The 19,248-nt window shown below is 44.5% G+C and overlaps 1 protein-coding gene across 3 annotated transcripts in view; it reads right to left on the minus strand.

Moving 5' to 3' along the window:
* Positions 1–1,485: 1,485 nt before the first annotated feature.
* Positions 1,486–19,248, minus strand: part of INF2 (inverted formin 2) — a 93,719-nt gene continuing 75,956 nt past the window's right edge. The window contains exons 17-23 of one of the 3 annotated variants that reach the window (XM_054971009.1): positions 17,035–17,155; positions 16,768–16,932; positions 14,973–15,075; positions 13,706–13,867; positions 11,815–12,576; positions 10,300–10,374; positions 1,486–5,387 (exon numbers count right to left, since the gene is read on the minus strand). In XM_054971009.1, the coding sequence (XP_054826984.1) occupies positions 10,301–10,374; positions 11,815–12,576; positions 13,706–13,867; positions 14,973–15,075; positions 16,768–16,932; positions 17,035–17,155 (1,387 nt within the window). In that variant the 3' untranslated portion in view covers positions 1,486–5,387; position 10,300. Of the gene's footprint in view, positions 5,388–10,299; positions 10,378–11,814; positions 12,577–13,705; positions 13,868–14,972; positions 15,076–16,767; positions 16,933–17,034; positions 17,156–19,248 lie in introns of all 3 variants that reach the window. The other 2 variants (XM_054971008.1, XM_054971010.1) reach the window with 2 other exon arrangements.

The following is a 19,248-nucleotide window of genomic DNA, read 5'->3' on the forward strand; positions in this document are numbered from 1 at the left end:
TGCCTGGCAAGTGAACAGACCCACGTGTGTTCCTCCCTGTTCACTTGCCATTCACTTGCGCTCCAGTTGATCAAGTGGAGAGCAAGTGGATGGCAAGTGAACAGGGAAGAATACGCACGAGTCTGTTCACTTGCCAAGCAAGTGTCACTCATCACTTGTAGCTTGGCTCAGACTCTCAAAAGCAGGTATCCTGGAAATGTTTGGTCTTTAGTTGCCGCTGCATCTGAACCTTCCTTTTCTATAGGACTTTCTCTGTGTAGGCTGCAGTTGTGTATGAACAGCAATTGTGCCCCTCTTGCAAGACCACCCAGAGGGGGATGGCAGCCAATGACTCTGGTTCTGAATGCTTTTGTTTCCAAGAACTTCTATCTTCAGAGAATCCTTCCAAGGCAACTCTTCCAAGGCAAAGAACTTCTGCAGAAGAACGCAGGCCATGTTCTAGGGGAATCCAGAGTCCACGTTTGATCTCCCCATTGCCTAATCTGAATTGCATCTGGCAGATCTCTTGTTACTGCACGGTAGAAAATTGATAATGATATACATGAGATGGCTTTGAGAGAACACTGGGTCATAGACTTCTATTCCACTTATCGGGGACGTTCCTTTGTTCCGTGCAGCCTTTCTCTGATGCAGGGGTGTAGCGTGGGGGGAGCCAGAGGGGCGGTTGCCCTGGGTGCAAAATTCATGGGGGGGGGCAAGAGACTGCGCCACACCCTTGAGGCAGCCCGCACTGCCTGTGCTGATGACGCGGCTGGCTTGTCTCTGCCCCCCTCCGCCACAGCCGCCACAGCTGCTGCAGCCAGCTCAGTGCTCAGCGAGCCGGCCACCCCATCATTGCACAGGTGGAGCAGGCAGCCTCCCCATGGGTGCAACGCAGTCTTTGCCCCCCTCGGCTGCAGCTGCCTGTGCTGCTACAGCCAGCTCGGCGGCTGCAGGAAGAGCAACTCGGCACTGCACCATGCCAGTGGGGAGGCTGCCTGTGCCACCTGTGTGCTGACGGGGTGGACGGCTCGCTGGGTGCCAAGCTGGCCTTCCTGCAGCAGCCAAGCTGGCGGTGGTGACGCGGGCAGCTGCAACCAAGGGGGGCAGCATGCCCTGTGTGATGACATCACCGGAAGTTACATCATCACATGGGCTCAGGAGCACGTGTACGCTGCGTGCACGCATGATATAAATCAGCAAAAAAAAAAGTCCCAATAATTGCCTTGTCCAGGGTGCATTCAACCCACGCTATGCCACTGCTTTGATGGAACAAGTCTTGCGCCAGAGGAAGGTTCTTGGATGGAGGTGGTGGCGTCGGAAAGTGCCACTATTAGTGGAAGGTCAAGCTACAACCCATTTCTGTCCATTACTAATCCAGAGAAACTTCCCTTCCAGATCCCATGGTTCCCTGGAACACAACCTGAAAACCACAACTTCGGTCCAAAGTGACAACCCCAGAAATACAGATGCCCCCGCTCTTATGCCAGGAAGTTCTTGCATCAATTTATTTCCAAAGGAAGTTTATTAAATATAAGCAAGTTTATTGCACTCAGGTAACGTATATATGTACAAAGCTGGAGACAGCAAGTTGTCAAATTATCCACAGTCCGTTCAGAACCAGTTTATGGCTGTAGTTATTCTGACAATGTTTTTAGTAACCCTCACGTTGGAATTCCCACGTCTGTCTTGTGATGGTGGCAAGAGAAGGATTGTAGAGAAGCTTGACGTTCGGCAACTTGCCACAAGAAGCTGCAACCACACTCGTTTACACAACTAGAAGTACAGGACTGTTGCTCTCCTTTTCATATGGTCACAAGAAGACGGGGGTGGGGAGAGCAGCTGGTAACCTACCACCACTATTTGTACCGTGAACTCGGCTACACGGACAAGTTCAGCTCAAGTCCTATGGCTTTCATCTCTCCATTGCCGTTGCATTTTCTGTACACTTACTTTGTTTAGCCCGTGAGATCTCCTCTCTCACCACTGTTCCTCTTGGCCGAGTTTTTAGTGTTCCACTTGAGTGTATAGTTAGACTCTCTCGCAGGTAGGCAATACCTTTCTCCAAGGGTGCTCAAGGCCAGAGGGTAGGATTTTCTTAACAACCTAATCCCCAAATTTACATGCTGCCCAAGGCTGTATTCACACATCTCAGTAACACGTGATTTATGAACCATGGTTTGATCAGTACTCAGTTGGCTGCCTTGGTTGGCATCAAAACAGAATTTCAAAGGAGAATTTGTAGCCTGATTTTGTAATCATACTTTGGACATCTTATTTACCTGCAAGCAAGATTCACAGTAAAATCTTAAGCAGAGTTACCCCAGTCTAAGCCTATTGAAATCAGTGGGTTTAGACTGGAGTAACTCTGCTTAGGATTTCACTGTTTAAGTTTTTCTCCCCAAGAAATTCTGTCATACAACTTCCTGTTACATGTTACATTTTAAAATGCATATACCGTTTTTTTTAGGGGATGTTCATCTTCTATACAGGGTCATCTATCTTTTCGATAAATATGACAGCTATGGTTTGTTGAGGTATGTGAACTCACAAACCGCAGTTTGTTGAGCAGTTCCATCCCCTGCGAGAATATCCTTTCTGCTGGAAGGCGGAAAGGAGGCAAGAAGATGCTATTTACGCACAAATTGGAATTTAGTTTCGGGTGGGTAGCCGTGTTGGTCTGCAGTAGAACAGAAAGATTTGAGTCCTGTAGCACAGTGAAGGCCAACAAGATTTTTCAGGGTATAGGCTTTCGAGAGTCAAAGCTCCCTTTGTTGAAAGCTTACATCCTGAAAATCTTGTTGATCTTCAGGGTGTAACTGGACTCAGATTGGAATTCATTGCTTATGCCATGAAGAATAATTAGAACCTACCACAGTTCATCATAACTTCTGAATGCAGCCTAAACCTAATGAGTTCTGTAGGTACGCTATCTCAGGAACTTCGCAATAAAGTTCTTCTACAGCCACCAAACTTGCCCAAGAGCTGACTTCTTGTTTTAACAGCTGTATGCTGTTCTGCAAAACCAGTTTTAAACAAAACGTTGCTCAATATTCGTCCCTCGATCGTCCACATGATTTATTAGCCCCGTTAATAACATTACTAATCACAGCATCTGAACACTTATCAAATTATTTCTGTAAGTTCAACATAGTATTTCGACGCAACTTAAATAAAAATGTACAGAAGGTGGCAGCTATGTACAAATCCACCCAACATCCAATCGTCATTAGAAACAGAATTCATAGACAGAATATTTATTAAGACAGAATAATGCAAGTTAACATTATTAAATACAAAAGGGTATAATTCAAATAATGCTGTGCAGCCTCTCTCCCTTGAGTCCAAGAAGAAAGGGGGAAAATTGATATCCCGAGTTTAGTTAAAGAAAAAGGCTTTGAGTTTTTTTAAAAAAGGTTAATTAATTCAATACTTTGGCAGTACTTGGTCTTGCTGAATAATATGTAGGGCTGCTAATCTATTGGTTTTGATGGGTTTTACTCAAGATAAGGGCACAGGGAGAACTACCCCCTGCACAGTGGAAAATTGTGGCTGGGTCTACAGATGCAGCTGGCTGAACTGGAATTGAAGGGATAAACTGAATGGTACCTGTTCAAAATATAGTTTGGTGGGGGAGATCACATTTTTGAATGCTTTCAAAACTCAATGAAAAATAAAAAAAACACAACCTGACACATCAGAGAGAAAGCTTCAAGCCCAGTATGTTTCCCTTTATGTTGATGTTGATTTACAGAATTTATCTGACACAAAACAGCATTCAAACAGGTGATCACCCACCCGCAGCCTGAAGTGGTATAGCCCAGCCTACCATCTTAGAGTACTCTGCTAACTCATTTTCACCTCGATTCGGAAGCCTGGACTACGTATGTGGGAAAACAATGAAGTAGAATGGGCTCGGGGGGGGGGGGTACTTTTTTTGATTGCTCCCCTATAAATAATTCCTTGCAACAGAAAACGTGTACATCGGGGAGAGATATTGCAGTCCGGTCTGTTTGTTGTCCAGCTGTTTTTCTATTTACAGGGAATCTTTAAAAAAAAATAACTGGGGAGTGATAAAAAAGTGTGACCCCTTATCTCATGTCTGAAGTGGTACAGCCCATCATATCCCCCATTTCTACCTCATTCTGCTGCATGAATAGACCATGTGGTAGGTAGAGATCAGGCCTTTTGAAACATCAGCGTTGGTAGCAATTGAAGGTGCTCAGATGTGATTGAAGTGTAAGTGCTAGCAGGAAGCAAGAAAACTATGGCTACTGGGGAGCATTTTATACATTTTGGTGGCAATAAACATACGTTGACCATCATGCAGGGGACTGGACTAGATGACCTTGGAGGTCCCTTCCAACTCTATGATTCTATGACCATGTGGCCATTCAGTAGGGAGCTACTGGCCAATGAGGTTGCTTGTCTGATCCTAGTGTTTCCAAACACATTAATTCGCACACAACATTTTGAAAGAGCTCCCCACCACCACCTTAAAGCTATATAGTTCAAAAAGTGGCACGTATGAATCTGCCATGAAAACTTAGGTTTGCCCAATGATAGTTATGAGCAGGAAGCTCAGGGAAAAGAAACCTGAAGGGATTCCTTGCCGTGAGATGCTCTACTGGCCACTGGTCTTCCACAATGATTTGTCACTTGCCCAGATAAAAGTGAGCCAGTGGCTATTGTCCATAATGACCAAAAAATGGGACCTCCGTAAGTGGGCTGTGTGTATACCTGTGTGATCCCTAAGGGATTTCCCACCTTTCACTGTAGTATGCAGTGGGATTCTTTTGCCTGAATGCAACGGCGTCCGTGGTGTTGCCAAATCTGTAAGTGCGCTCAGGGTTGGAGTGTTCCATCTTTGCAGGGGCAAGACAATTTTGATCATAAGTAACATTTGCATTTCACAAAGCATGGGAGGATATAGACCCCAAAAGCCTTTAACTTGGTCCCACTTAGCTTTTGGATCATCAGTGCTCATTTACAAGGCCAGAAACAGAAGCGATCAGAAGACGATAGTAGTGAAGTGAATATAGAATAATCCAGGTCATTTGGTGCAAGAGGCACCATTTCAGGCCACGCTCCTCTCGGCTTCAGAAGGAGGCTGGTATATGGCTACCTAGAAGATACTCTTCTAATAAGAACATGTCCAAAGGCCTGTTTCTATGGCATAGAACCTGCACTGCCTCAAGTAGGGAATTTGACTAAGGCACATATTAAATATGCTTCCCCCGCCCTTCCTACCATTTTTTTGCATCTGGGTGTTGGTCTACTAAATACTCAAAGTCTCCCCAGACCAAATTTGGGCTCTGTCCGGTTTCCATGGGCACCTTTGGCAGAGGGACTGCGACGCCGCTGAAAACGCTTCTTTGGATTTTATTTTTTCTGTCTCACGCCGCCACCTGCAGAAGAAGTTAGAAGTCAGTTTTCTGATGCCAATGGGGAGAAAACAGATTGTTGAACCCAGGGTTCTTATACAGGCAACCGGCCAGGCTGGGCATTAACAGGGTAGGACCAGGGCTTTTTTTCTGGGAAAAGAAGTGGTGGAACTCAGTGGGTTGCCCTCGGAGAAAATGGTCACATGGCTGGTGGCCTCGCCCCCTGATCTCCAGACAAGGCAATCTAAACCCCCCTCTGTCTGGAGATCAGGGGGCGGGGCCACCAGCCATGTGACCATTTTCAAGAGGTTCCGGAACTCCGTTCCGCCGTGTTCCAGCTGAAAAAAAGCCCTGGGTAGGACTGTCATACACCTTCAGCTCATTCGCTCACAGGGCTGGCTGGCCCAAGGTTTTTCGGCGCCCTAGGAGAATTCTGTCTTTGGCACCCTCTCCCCCAATCAACGGAGAGAAAAGTGAGACATCTCAAATTAATGTTTTACTTACTGGCCTTTCAAAATGAAAAATGTAAAAATAAAATTAGATAAGCTCTTCAAAAGCTTTCCGTGTGCCATCATGGCAGGTACAGAAAACCAGGTATGGAGATTCTAGAAGCCAATTAATGCCAAGGCTCTATTCAAGCCGGCAAAGGCCGGCGCTCCTCAACTTTCTGGTGCCTTTCAAAATCTGGTGCCCTAGGTGATTGCCTAGGTTTGCCTACCGGTTGAGCCAGCCCTGTTTGCTGGGATGACAGGTGGACATTGACAGCAGCTCTCAAGCCCCCGCAAGCTGGAACAGTAATGAAAATGTGCACGGATTGTTCCTTGATTTTTGTTGTTTGGCAAACATATCACTGGCAGGGGCAATCTCGATATTCTTGAGACTTCTTTACCCTATGAAACTGCTGGGTCTTTTGAGAGAAACTGCTTGCCAATTCAATACTATCATATTAGTCACATTACCACTGAAAAGTATAAAGGCCAAACTACATATTGGTTGGGAGATCAGGAATTGTCTCTCCTTACATTTTCTTTCACATTAAAAAGCAGCTGCAAGACTGGGGCAATTTGGAGAGCACTGTGTGCTGAGGAGGTTTAATCCTTTTTTCTCAGGTCATTTCATTGATAAAATCTGCCTCCCTCCCTTTCGCCCTGGTAACTGAAATGAAAGACAAATTCCGGATGCATTAGCTAGATGCGTTCAGATGTTACTTTTAGCAGGGATGTGCACGGTGCCTCACTCTTCCCTTCTTTTGTTGGGAATTCGGGGCAGATAGGAATTCTGGTTCCTCATGATGTATGAAAGCAGGCATACGATTTACTCTGAGTTAGTTCCTTCTCCGCAAACCAAGGAGCTATGCCTGCATTAAACCCTGGTTTGTGTGCCTGCGGGAAGCTAACTCCAGTTAACTTGCATACCTGCATTTACATGTGAAAGGTAACTGGAGTTCTTTTCTAACCAGGATTTCTCCTTTCTGACAAAGAGAAGTGTGAACTGAGCAATAGGCAGGATTAATGCATATCCCAGCTCAATGCCAGCTAAAACTGCTGCTGGAATACAGCCCCTGGGTTGGATCTAGACAGCTTTTGCTCTCAGTCTAGCCCACACCAGAGCTCCTATCCCACATGGTTTTTGTCCACGTAGGTCCCATGATCCCAAGCACAGCATTTTGGGTGGTTCTAAGGGGACCCCTCCTTTTTTCACCAGAAGAAAACCCGGGTTGGATCTAACCCTTTTGTAGCTAAAAGCACCTGTGGCTAAGAGCATATGATTTCAATTGAGGCAATGAGGCGAAAACTTCTCATCATCTCAGCAATATCCTCTGAGCCAAATTATTGTCTCATCTGTGGCTGCTTTTTAATATCAAAGAAACTGTTGGAGGATCTGATCACAGATTCCTCACGTAACGTGGAGTATGACCCTAAGACCAAACGCGTGGCGTTGCGAGAAGAACACTTGAAGAAAGAAGACCCCTTAAGAAAAAAAATCAGCGAGTCCACATCTTGAACTAGCTGCCCACTGAGCAGTAATATACATTACGTTGGTATATCTTGGGAAAGACGCCCCCTAGCTGTTTGATTTGGTAAGAAAAATGGAAGGTTCTGTAAAGGAAGCAAAGGTTGATTATCGAGACATTTAGCGCTATAAAGGCATTGATTTATTTGGTTATGGCTGCTTGCAATTAGAGCACACAAGAAAAGGGGCAGCGATGCAATTTCAGGATGGTCACCTTCGTTCCCCCAAGCACTTTGTAACATCAAGAAGAAAATCTAAACGAAGTCTCTTTGAGCTTTGGAGCAGCTGAAACTTTCTGAAAAGGTGACAAAGAGTTGCACAACCTGGGACCTGGACTAACAGTGCAATCTTTTCCTAGGAGCAAGTCCGAGATCTAAGCAGGATCCTGAGTAGACTTGCCAAGGGGGGGGGGGGCACTGTAAGATTATATTGTTAATTCGAGGTCTAATTGTAAGTGGGCATATACAAAATTCTTTGAGGACTAGTTTGGTGGAGCAGAGCAGGTGTATTGCAGTGGCTAAGAGATTGGGAATTCTCAGTGTGAAACTCGCCTCCTCACAAAGTGGCCTTAGGCAAATGGGTTGCTTGTGCGAATCACAAAAGCAAATTAAGCCAAACCACCTACAGACCATTTAAATCTTCAGGGGACTGCCCAGGTATGCAGAAAAGGTGGCTTTGTAAATTAACCAAAAGAAAAAAGGGAAAAGACCTGAAGGTCATGGTAAAACCATGGTACCACTCATGGTAAAACTGTGTGTGTGAGTTTTGTGGTGTGTGTGTGGTGGACTGTGTATGTGTGGCGTGTTGCAAACAGTTAAGTGTCCATCAGCTTGGTAGGGCCAGGTAGCCAGGCCCATGCTGGGAAATCCCAGGACATTTTGAGGGCAGGATATGGGGAGAAGGAGCGCTGTGCCTTTGGAATGTTGCCAGACAGAAAGAGGGAGAAAATGGAGGGAAATGTGAGAATTGGCGTCTTCGAGCCCTTAAGCTTTGGTGGAAGACCTGGCTCATGGGAAAATTTCCACGTCAGGGTCTCACCACATGAGACAAAACACACTCGAATTACACGGGTAATTCAAGTGTATTTTGCCATTTGAATGTATTTGAGTGTATTTTGTCTCATATGGTTTGACCCTCATTCATCCCGCTTCCTACAAATGTTTGCAGCTCACCAGCTTGAATCCTACCAAACATTTCAGTGCAAGGGGTGGGGGGAGTGATTTTTGCCAATTCCCCCACTCATGGTAAAACTGTGTGTGTGTGTTGTGGTGCGTGCGTGGTGGACTGTGTATGTGTGGTGTGTGTGGTGTGTTTGGGTGGTGTATGGTGGTCTGCAGCAGGAGTGGGGAGCTGGAGAAGTTACCATCTACTGCCAAAAACCTGTCTGTCAGGGGACATCTTTGATGGGATCCAAGCCAACAATATTGACCAACGTTTCAGGGTTCTTGTAAGTAGAGAGGGGCATGAACAGGAAAAAAAACCCGAACACGATGTTCGTTGTTCGTTGCCATCCATGAACAGGGACTCACGAACAACCACGAACATGGCTCTGTTCACGAACGTATTTGTGGTTGGCTGTTCATGGGGGCCAGCAGGCTCTCCTCCAGCCATCATCCAAGTCAAGATCCCTACTGCACCACTCCCAGAAACCTGACCTGAGCAGGCACCAGGAAAGGTACCAGTAATAAATAATAGCTTGGCCCAGAGCCTGGCAGCAGCCCTGGAACTTGAAGGGGTAGATCCCTACTGCGCCGCTCCCAGAAACCTTACCTGAGCAGGCACCAAGGAAAGGTACCAGTAATAAATAATAGCTTGGCCCAGAGCCTGGCAGCAGCCCTGGAACTTGAAGGGGTAGATCCCTATCCCACCACACACAAAGAAAATTCAAGCTCCAGTGCACTCTCTCTATCAAAATGCCAACAGCAACGGTCTTTCCCTCTCCACTGTCTGCAAACTAAGCCAGAGCTGGGAGCCCCCTCCTCCCTGGTCTTTGCAGACTTGCCTATCAAGCTAAATCAGGCTTAGATTGGGTTTCCAGGGCAACAGCAGGAGTTCAGACAGAGTTCAGACAATCCCTGCCTAAGTTGCCAAGGGAATTGATTGTAGGTGCCAGACCGTCTGGCTTGATGACCAGCAACGAACGACGCTTGCAATGACCACCTGTTCATTTAGAATGGGGCCTCATGAACAGCTTGTTTGCGAACAGCAGATTGGGCTGTTCGTGGCTTTTTTTGTTCGTATTGCTGTTCGTGCCCATCTCTACTTGTAAGCAGGGCTTTTTTTCCAGGGGGAACGCGGTAGAACGGAGTTCCGGCTCCTCGTGAAAATACTCGGCAATAGTGTTTGAAAATAATATTATTTCAAAGTAACCCATGGGTTTCTTCCTCATTTCCCTCTTGAGAGTTCTGCCACCTTTTCCCCAGAAAAAACTCTGCTTGTAAGGATTACAAGATAATGTAGGTGGTTTAAAGTAAGGGCTGTGTTCTTCTAGCCTTCCACCTCAGTTCAAAGATCTGCTCAGACTCAATGCTCACTCGGCAACCTTGGACTAGAGACAGCCTGCTTCCATCATTACAGAAAAGATGACCATACTGAAATTGCATTTTTTTACAGCATTTCAGGGGAAGGAAACGGAAACCAGACAAAAGGAAGGACAATTGTTACCCTAACATTAAATGACTGAACAAGAGACAAAATTTCCTGAGCAACCCAGAGTCCCGCTAAGGACTCTGGTAGCACCAGAAATGAAGCCCAAATAGCAGAATCACAAAGCAGCTTTTCTGTAAGGAGATAATGCTCTTAAATAGACACAAAGGCAGAAGCGTAGGTTTATGGGATAATGATTTGGATCATTGTATGGGCGTGTAAAGTCCCACCACGGCAGTTAGTTGACACAGAGACGCACCTCCGCAGGTTTACATACCTCACTGCAACTCACAACCTCTCTTTGATTTATTATCTCCAGAATCAACCGCGGCTTTTAAATCAGTGTCAACCACTGCTTTTAAATAAAAGAAAGACGCTAAATGTAGGCGAGTTATAAGCAACAATCAGTTTCTAACATCATCACGGTTGTGGACATGAAGTCAGTTCTCTAGAAAAACCATTCTCGTTTGCCCCAACCCACAGTGTGCAATGAAACCCCAAATGAACCCCGTACAAAAACAATTGGGGACGCTGATATCCAAAGGGCCGCCTTTTCCCACGTGAAGCAGGGTAAGATCCTGGGGGAAGGCTTTGCTTTGTAATTTCTTGAGGTTATATATGAATTAAAAGTACATCTATAAACTATTTTTAAATGTTAATAAATGTTTAAAGATCACTGTGATATTAAACTGTTAAATGTTATGGTTTATGTCAGTCATCTGATCTTTTAAATGCCAAGAGCTACACATAGTAACCTTGAATATTAGTCAAATGTTTGTAAGTACTATTGATTTTAGTGGTGAAGTCCAGTCTGTCCTGGATTTGTCCACTGAAATCAATGAGACTACTTAGATTTGGCCAGATCCTACCCTCGATGTTTTTCTGTCAAATGCATTTATGTATTCGTTGGGCACAATCCATGTAACTAGTAGGCAAAGAAAGGTTTTCTGACATCTAAGAAGAAAAATCTATATAATGTAGGTAAAGATAGTCCCCTGTGCAAGCACCGAGTCATTACTGACCCATGGGAGGACGTCACATCACAACATTTTCTTGGCAGACTTTTTGTTATGGGGTGGTTTGCCATTGCCTTCTCCAGTCATCCCCCAGGAAACTGGGTACTCATTTTACCGACCTCGGAAGGATGGAAGGCGGAGTCAACCTTGAGCCGGCTACCTGAACCCGGCTTCTGCCAGGATCGAACTCAGGTCATGAGCAGGGCTTGGGCTGCAGTACTGCAGCTTACCACTCTGTGCCACGGGGCTCTATATAATGTAATGTTCCTTTAAAAGGAATATTACATTATATAATTTCCTTTAAAAGGAACATTGGGAGTTTGGGGATACTAATTTGTTAACTAGTATTGCCCCCTTTTTTTTGCATTCATGCACTTACTGATGAAAACATGACTGATTTAACTTTTATTTATAATATCGCTTACCCATTTATTAACCATTTATAGATGTACCAAATGTAGAGACCGATCTAGTTATGTCTTGCAAAATCTCATCGATTTTAATGGGACTTCTGCATACCAAACAAGCCATGCAGCCTAAATCCTATGCATGTTTGCTTAAATGTAAGGTAAGGATGCATAAGATTATTGCTTTATTCTGCACTTTCATGCATATTTAGTAAAAAGCAAATTTTACTTAAACTTGCATAAGATTGGATTGGACCGTTGGTCACGTGGAATGTGATTAGAAAAAAGTCTATCCTGAGCTAGTTTTGAACTTTCATCCATTAAATTAAAATATTTTGACTTTCACCAACTGAAATTAAAATGGTTTACCTGAGTGGCTTTTGCTATGCCTCTTCTTCTTCTTTCTCTTTGCAGAACCTCTTTGGCCATCCTTGTCGGGAAGAGTGTGTTCCGAGGGGACCGTTGCCGAACACGAAGAATCGGTCACCGGCTCCTCCGAGAATGACCTCTCCTGAGACGTATCCAGCAAGGAGTCCACAGAAGGGTCTTCGTTTTCTTTCAGCTCCTCTACTGACCCAGTTGGAAGCTCGGTCACCTCCGGAGGTGTTAGACCATCAGCCTTTCCTGGCGTTTCCTCTACTCCGTTGTCTTTTCCAATACTACTCCTTGGCCGGTCCTTTGAATTTAGGCTGTTTTGGGAGCAAATGTCCTCAGTTCTGCTGATTTGGTCTCCTGAGTTAATGGGACCTGTTTCATCTCTGAAGCACGTCGAACTGCTAGAATTGGTGCTGGCAAACTTTATAAAAGAGGCTGGCTGAGAAAACGCTAAGTCATCGTAGTCCACACAGACTTGGGAGCTACAGGGAGAATTCCGACTTTGCTCCTTCATTCCATAATTAGGCTCAGGGCTTCCCTCCGATACAAGCATATTTAAGCCATTCTTCTCAATACTGGGTTGGGCTCCATTTCTGACATCAGCAGAAGTCAGAGATTCCGCAATGACTTTGTGCTTCTCTCTTGCAGAAGCGGCTTCTGAATGGTCAGTTTTTTCTAAATCTCCCTGGCCATTATTTTGAACGATCGCACCTGCCTCTTGTTTCATGGGGTCTTTTGCAGACTCAACACTTTTGTCTGAAAATCAACCAAGTACACAAGGATTAACCCACAGTTCTGATTTATTTTTTTGCTAGTGAGAAAGAGATGCAGCTCATCCTAAATATTAGGAAAAATGTGAGGCTCCCGCTGAAAACGGCAACCCTGTGTCTCAATCTCTCTCTCTACCCTATTATGACTAACCAAAACACAACTGGCTGTCCTTTGCAGAGAGGGGAAAACAGGCAGAGTGAGAACATCACATCACATGTTAAGCATCTCTAGGCTTTACAGGGAGGGAGGAGGAGGGAGGAAAAGGAGACGCAGGGCTGCTGTTTTCAGTGGCAGCCTCATTTTTGCCAGTTAGTTCCAGACTACAACACAGTAAATGTCCAATCTCACCACACGAGGGCTTGGATTAAAAGTTTCCTATGCTAAAAAGGACAGGGAGGAAATGTTTAAGCAGACATTGATGTGATGAAGTTTTCTATCTATCTAATTTTTATCCTGCTATTCATCTAAGAAGCTTAGGACAACATGCCCGGTTCTCCGTTCTCCTGTTTTATCCTCACAACAACCTCGTCAAGAGGATTAAGATGAGAGAGAATGACTGATCCTATATCATGCAGTGACCTTTTGTGGCTGGCCAGTCCTAGTTCGCCACTTCAGCCACTACACCGCACTGGCTCTTGTTGCATGTGGGCCGTGTGCTCAGCCTAACGGTATGGCTTTACATTGATACTTATCTTTCTGCATCAGTTTCACTGATTCTGCAGGGATTTGATTCAGCTCATAGGACATTATTGCCATGTGCTGCATTCAGTGCTTTTTGGAGCATATGTGAGGAAGTGCATTGGCTCAGCAGTCTGCTTTGCATGAAGAAGGTCTGAGGTTCGATCCCTGGGGCATCGCTAAAGAAAAGGCTCAGATAGGAGGAGATGTGAAAGAGCTCCACCCAACTCCCTGGAGAGCAACTGCCAGAGGAGGCAACACTGACCTTGATAGACCCATGGCTGGACACAGCAGAAACAGCTTTAGAAAGAAAGAACACTTATAAAACATGCGTCTATTGCCTGCTTTAAAACAAGCAAATCCTTGAGGTGAAGAAAATCGAGAAATTTGCATATCGAGAAAGGGAGGCGGAGCTTGAGGGTGCGTCTGTGCTTACCGGCCTCTTTCCCTTTCTGAGGCTGACTGGGTGAGGTTTTGGCCGGAGTATCGGACTCAACCTTATTCCGGGCGGTTTTTCGCAGTTGGAACCCCTTCCTGATATCGGCCAACAAAGCGTCGATCACACACACCTCGTCTTGCTTGACGACTCCTTTCTTAACTGCCAGGGGAAAGAGAGGAGAGTGTCAGATGAACAGTCAGGTGGAAACACTGGACCGCCCCAAGGGGATAGCTTCATTTTTTTGCATTTGATAATAAGTTGGGAATGGATTCCATTACAAAGCATTACATTCATAGTCTGGGTGCAGCGCTCTGTCCTTGATGGCACATTTGCATCACCATGAGTGATTCCGCATACGTTGGATAATGCACTTCCAATCCTCTTTATAGATCATTTGGAACGGATTTTTTTGTGTGCGGAACAAAAAAATCCACCTCAAACGATTGATAAAGTGCATTGAAAGTGCATTATCCAACGTGTGCGGAATCAGCCCATGTGTTGGTATGACCACCAAGACAGAAACATGCTTGTCATAATCAACTCATAACTTGGATCCATTTCTATCTATCTGCTTTGTACTTGGTGCAATGACTGCTGTGGGAATTACAGAAACATCCCAGACATTGGTAAGGATCAACCAGAGCATTTTTGCATCAGAAGGATTTTCACCCAAAGAGAGACATTTTCTCACCTAGCTCCTTCTACTGCAGTCCCAAATACCCCCCAAAGGGACAGGGGATCCCCCAGGAGCAGCGCCGGGAGGCTTTATGGCTGCTGCTGGAGGAGGATGAGAGAAAACTCATCTCTGTGGGACAAAATCCTTTTACAGAAATGCTCCAGTGGGATCCGAGTCCTTACAATCATCTTGTTGATATTCCGCCTGGTTATTGCACCAAATTACGGCTTTCTTTATGGAAAGAGACCAAAAGGAGCAACTGATCTCCACACCCTTCCAGGAACATCTACTCAAAATGTTCTCCTAGTTTTCCTTCCTGGCTGTGTACTGCCTCACTCTTCCAAGCCATTGCTGGATCTTGCAATGAGGTTTTGTGCCAGATCCCCTGGCAGCATTACTCCATTTATCTTGGGACAAGATGTTGCATTGCGGGTGTTGGATCTGGCTTGCACAAACACGGAGCTGAAGATCCAGGTGTTTCGAAAAGGTTCCAAGGCACCAGAGGAAATGCAAAATTGTATAGGCAACAATGACAACTGGGGTTACACCCCAACGGTGTTAGGTCAAGTAAACCCTTCTTATACTCACTGATCTTCCCATTTTCGCCTTTCTGCCTCTTTGCCTCTTCCTCCGCCAACTGCTTCTTCCTTTTTTCAGCCTTTGCAGCTTGTTCTTTTCGGTCCTTGTTATCCTGCAGATGAGAAAGGGCGACATGCAATGATTGCCGTTGGCTTGACTTACTAGCAGTTGCTCTGTTTTAGCAGGATGCCTTTTTTATGCTGCTGGTTTTTATTGTTTGAGTTGTTTTAATGATGTTGGAAGCCACCTCGGAAATATTTCAGTGATAAGGCAGGAGATGAATATTTGTAATAATAATAACAACGATATCTAGCTAATACATTTTAACCCTGCCCTTTCCTCCAAGGAGCTCAGGCCAATGTATATAGCTCTCCCATCTGCCCTTCTATTATAGCAGGCCTCAAGGAAAATGTTTTATATTATATTGATTATTAACTAATAAGTGCTATAATATTGTTCTGATTAACTAACATTTAAGAAAGATTAAATAAAATCTTTCTTCAGAGTAAAATATGGCTCTGCCAGCTAGATACTGCTTTAACAGGAAGCCTGTAGCTCGAGAAAAGAGGAAGTATACAGCATTGTGTATCTTAGAATAGACTGCTTGAAAGCTAATGAAACTGATGATTTAAGAGAATTTGTCTGGATTTATGCTGCACTAAGAAAAGTCATGTCTGGGTCAATTGATTCTGATGATGAAGCTAAAATATTGTAAACTTGTAATCAACTATGTACCACATGCTATGTGATGTAAGCAAGCTTGACTATTTCAGCATCTGAACTCTCTCTATTCGGGGCTCAGAGATTTTGAAGTGATATGATATCACATCTGAGCCAGCTGGCTTAATAAATTTTCCTTCTTGAGATTCTGTTTGGTTTCAAGTCCTTGGGCAAATCCCTAGTCCTGCTACACTATCACAACTTTGTTCCCAGCATCAGGCAGTCAGCCATATATTGCCGATAAGTGGGGATATTCTAATTCTAGATACCATTGCTCAAAAGTACTGTCAGATCTCTCAAGTGTCACGCCAAGTGGCCTTGTGTGCTTCCCACAGGGTATTGTGTCACATGACCTTACCCTGAGTTTTCCAAGGGCAGTCCCTCTTGCTCTCAACGGAGGGATATATTCTGTCTGGCTCGGTGGCCAATTTCTCATCCTGAAAATCCTTCCTTACAAAACTAACCGCATGTTTTAACTTGTCCAGCACTCCTAGTGGCCTGCCCAGTCTAGAGCACCAAAAATGAAATTATATGAAGTCGGGCTCTAATGCACATCAGGTGAGCACTCATTTGCACATGGCCAGAAGGGGAATTGCACGAGTCTATGCTCTTCTAGACTACACAATTCCCTACACACAGAAAAATAAGTGTCGGGGAAGCATTCTTCTCCCAACATGGCATACTTAGAGGAATTATTTTGTGGGGAGGGGGAAGCATTCCATCATGTCCGACCTGAAGTTTGTGGTGGGAGAGATTTATCATCTGTTCAGCTGTGCGGAAGCACCAGTTTACACATGAGGTGGGAACGAAGTGGTCAGATAGATGGGAACTACATTTTAAATTCTCCCTTGCAAGCAGACAGGTCTCTTTCTTGTGTGCTACTTATTTTTTAAAAAACTTTTAACGGCGCTTTTGACATTGCGAGGCATTCAAAAATGGCACCTTTCACAGGCAACCTTAGGCAGTAGTCCCTTTCTTCCCCTCAAGGTTTTACCGCTTCATTCTGCTGCCTCTGTTTATCAGGCCAGAGAACTAGGCCTTCCCGTTGTTAGGATGTCACTATGGAACATTCTCAGATTCTGACCTTCAGTGCTTTGATGAAGAGGTCTCGGAAGGTCTTCATGGTGCTAAAGATATCTTCCAAAGACAATTTGTTTGCGTCTTCACAGAGGTAGTTGGCGAGCTCCACCTTCTTCCTTTCAATGGTTTCAAACTCCTCCTCCAGTTTCTTGTTAGCGTTGATGCTATCCTGAAAGACACGGAGTCAATTTTTTTTTTAAAAGTCACCCCGTTGACAAAATAGAGAGTTTCAAGTACCACGTGAAGTAGCTTTGGTGGGTCTTATGCCAACCTGGATGGCTTTTTCATACTGGGCTTTCACTTCATCTGTTGACGATGACAACTTTTTCTTAAGTTCTAGCAATTTCTTTACATTGGAACTGGATTCGGACCGTATCACGTCGAGGTTGATTCTGGGAAAAAAGGAACAAGCTGTAAAATTATATAAAGAGCAGCTTACTCCTCAGAATGGCCCATAAATTGTACATGCAGATAATGGAAAGGCAGTATATAAATATTTTATTGGCTTTTGGAACACAACTATATCATTAAGACATAAACAGGTCTCAACTGAAGGACCCTATAACAACAACAACGACAACATTTGATTTATATACTGCCCTTCAGGACAACTTAATGCCCACTCAGAGCAGTTTACAACGCATGTTATAATTATCCCCACAACAAAATACCCTGTGAGGTGGATGGGGCTGAGAGAGCTCCTAGAAGCTGTGACTGACCCAAGGTCACCCAGCTGGCTTCAAGCTGAGGAGTGAGGAATCAAACCCAGTTCTCCAGATTAGAGTCCTGTTGCTCTTAACCACCACACCAAACTGGCCCTTTCCAGGAGTCTGAGGTCCAGGGGATGAATGTTCATTTGAGACTCTCTCCTTTCCTTCTCACAACGCTCTAGGTCAGTCATTTCTTTCCTCAGTTGGACAGGAAATAGAAGTGCATGAAATTCAAACCCTCTCCTCCATTTTGGAGTCAGTTGCAAAAAAAAATGGGGTTCTTCCCATGCATAGTGATTTTTGAGCCTCACATTGTTGACATTCTGAAAAAGTAGACAATGAGTGATTCCGCGCACGTTGGATAATGCACTTCCAATCCTCTTTATAGATCATTTGGAACAGATTTTTTTTGTGTGCAGAACAAAAAAGCCACCTCGAACGATTGATAAAGTGCATTGAAAGTGCATTATCCAATGTGTGCAGAATCAGCCAAAGTTGCCTATCTGGAACTTGTGTGGAGCCAGCTAAGTATCTCTTGCTGCTATTGGATGTGGTGGCTCAATCACCCTCCCTTCCAGCTAGAGCAGCAGCCAAGCTCCTAGTTTTCCTTCCTGGCTGGGAAGTGAAGGAGAGGAGAAGGAAAGGAATTCACACTGGTTATACCAGCAGGTCAAATGGGACAATAAGAGTGGATCTTTTCACTGAAGTTCATGGCCCCTGTCACTGGAGGACAGAGATTCCCCCAGGTCCTGAGGCTACCCTTTCACTGGCCAGTGTTACCACCTGGATGGAAAAGGCTCTGATCATTCCAGACTTTGACACTTGGGCTTGTTTGTCATTACTGATGTGGTTCCCCTATGTGTGAGGCCTAGTTCCCTCACCATCCGCATTAAGAAAAAGGCATGAACCGAAGGAATCACAGTCTTTCCCCACTTTGTGGCAAATCTGTCTCATCAATATATCCCTTCCAATGACGGCTGATTCCGCACACGTTGGATAATGCACTTTCAATGCACTTTATCGATCGTTTGAGGTGGATTTTTTGTTCCGCATACAAAAAAATCCGTTCCAAATGATCTATAAAGAGGATTGGAAGTGCATTATCCAATGTGTGCGGAATCACTCGACATGTCAAAACGATCCTGGGGGATATTAAAGAATCACTCATATCAGCTATTAATTCTAACACTTTTGATCGTGGTACCTATTAGTGAAGTGTAGTGTTTAGGATATCAGTTAAAGATTTGGGAGATCCAGATTCAAATCTCGTTCTGTCGTGGGGCTCACAGGGTGATCTTGGGTCAGTCGCTCTTTCTCTCTCATCCTAATCTATTTAAAGGGTTGTTGTGATCACAAAAAGAGATGAACCATTTATGCCACCTTTGGAGGAAGGGTGGCATAAAAATATACTGGGCAGACAGAACATAGGGGCAAAAACCAATTTGATGAAGAAAATGAGCACACACAGCTATCTCCAACAAATATCTACAGATGTTTTATGTATTCGGTGCAACCTATAAGGCATAAGATACTATGGATACAGGACTTAAAGCCATGTTTTCCTGTAGTTCAACAGAAATAAATCTGAGAGGAAGATTACTGTCGATCCATTCCTAATCCTCCATTGAGAAGATCTGATTTAAATTCTCATCTCACTTTTTCGAAAACTGCGTGGGAGAGTCATCCAAATGAAGCAGAAGTAAATAAAATGTAGTTCTTCATGTTCACCCTTCAATTTCAGAATGGCTTAACAGAAATTGGAAGGTGGCTTTACG

This window comes from Eublepharis macularius, chromosome 2, assembly GCF_028583425.1.
Source record: "Eublepharis macularius isolate TG4126 chromosome 2, MPM_Emac_v1.0, whole genome shotgun sequence".
NCBI lineage: Eukaryota > Metazoa > Chordata > Lepidosauria > Squamata > Eublepharidae > Eublepharis > Eublepharis macularius.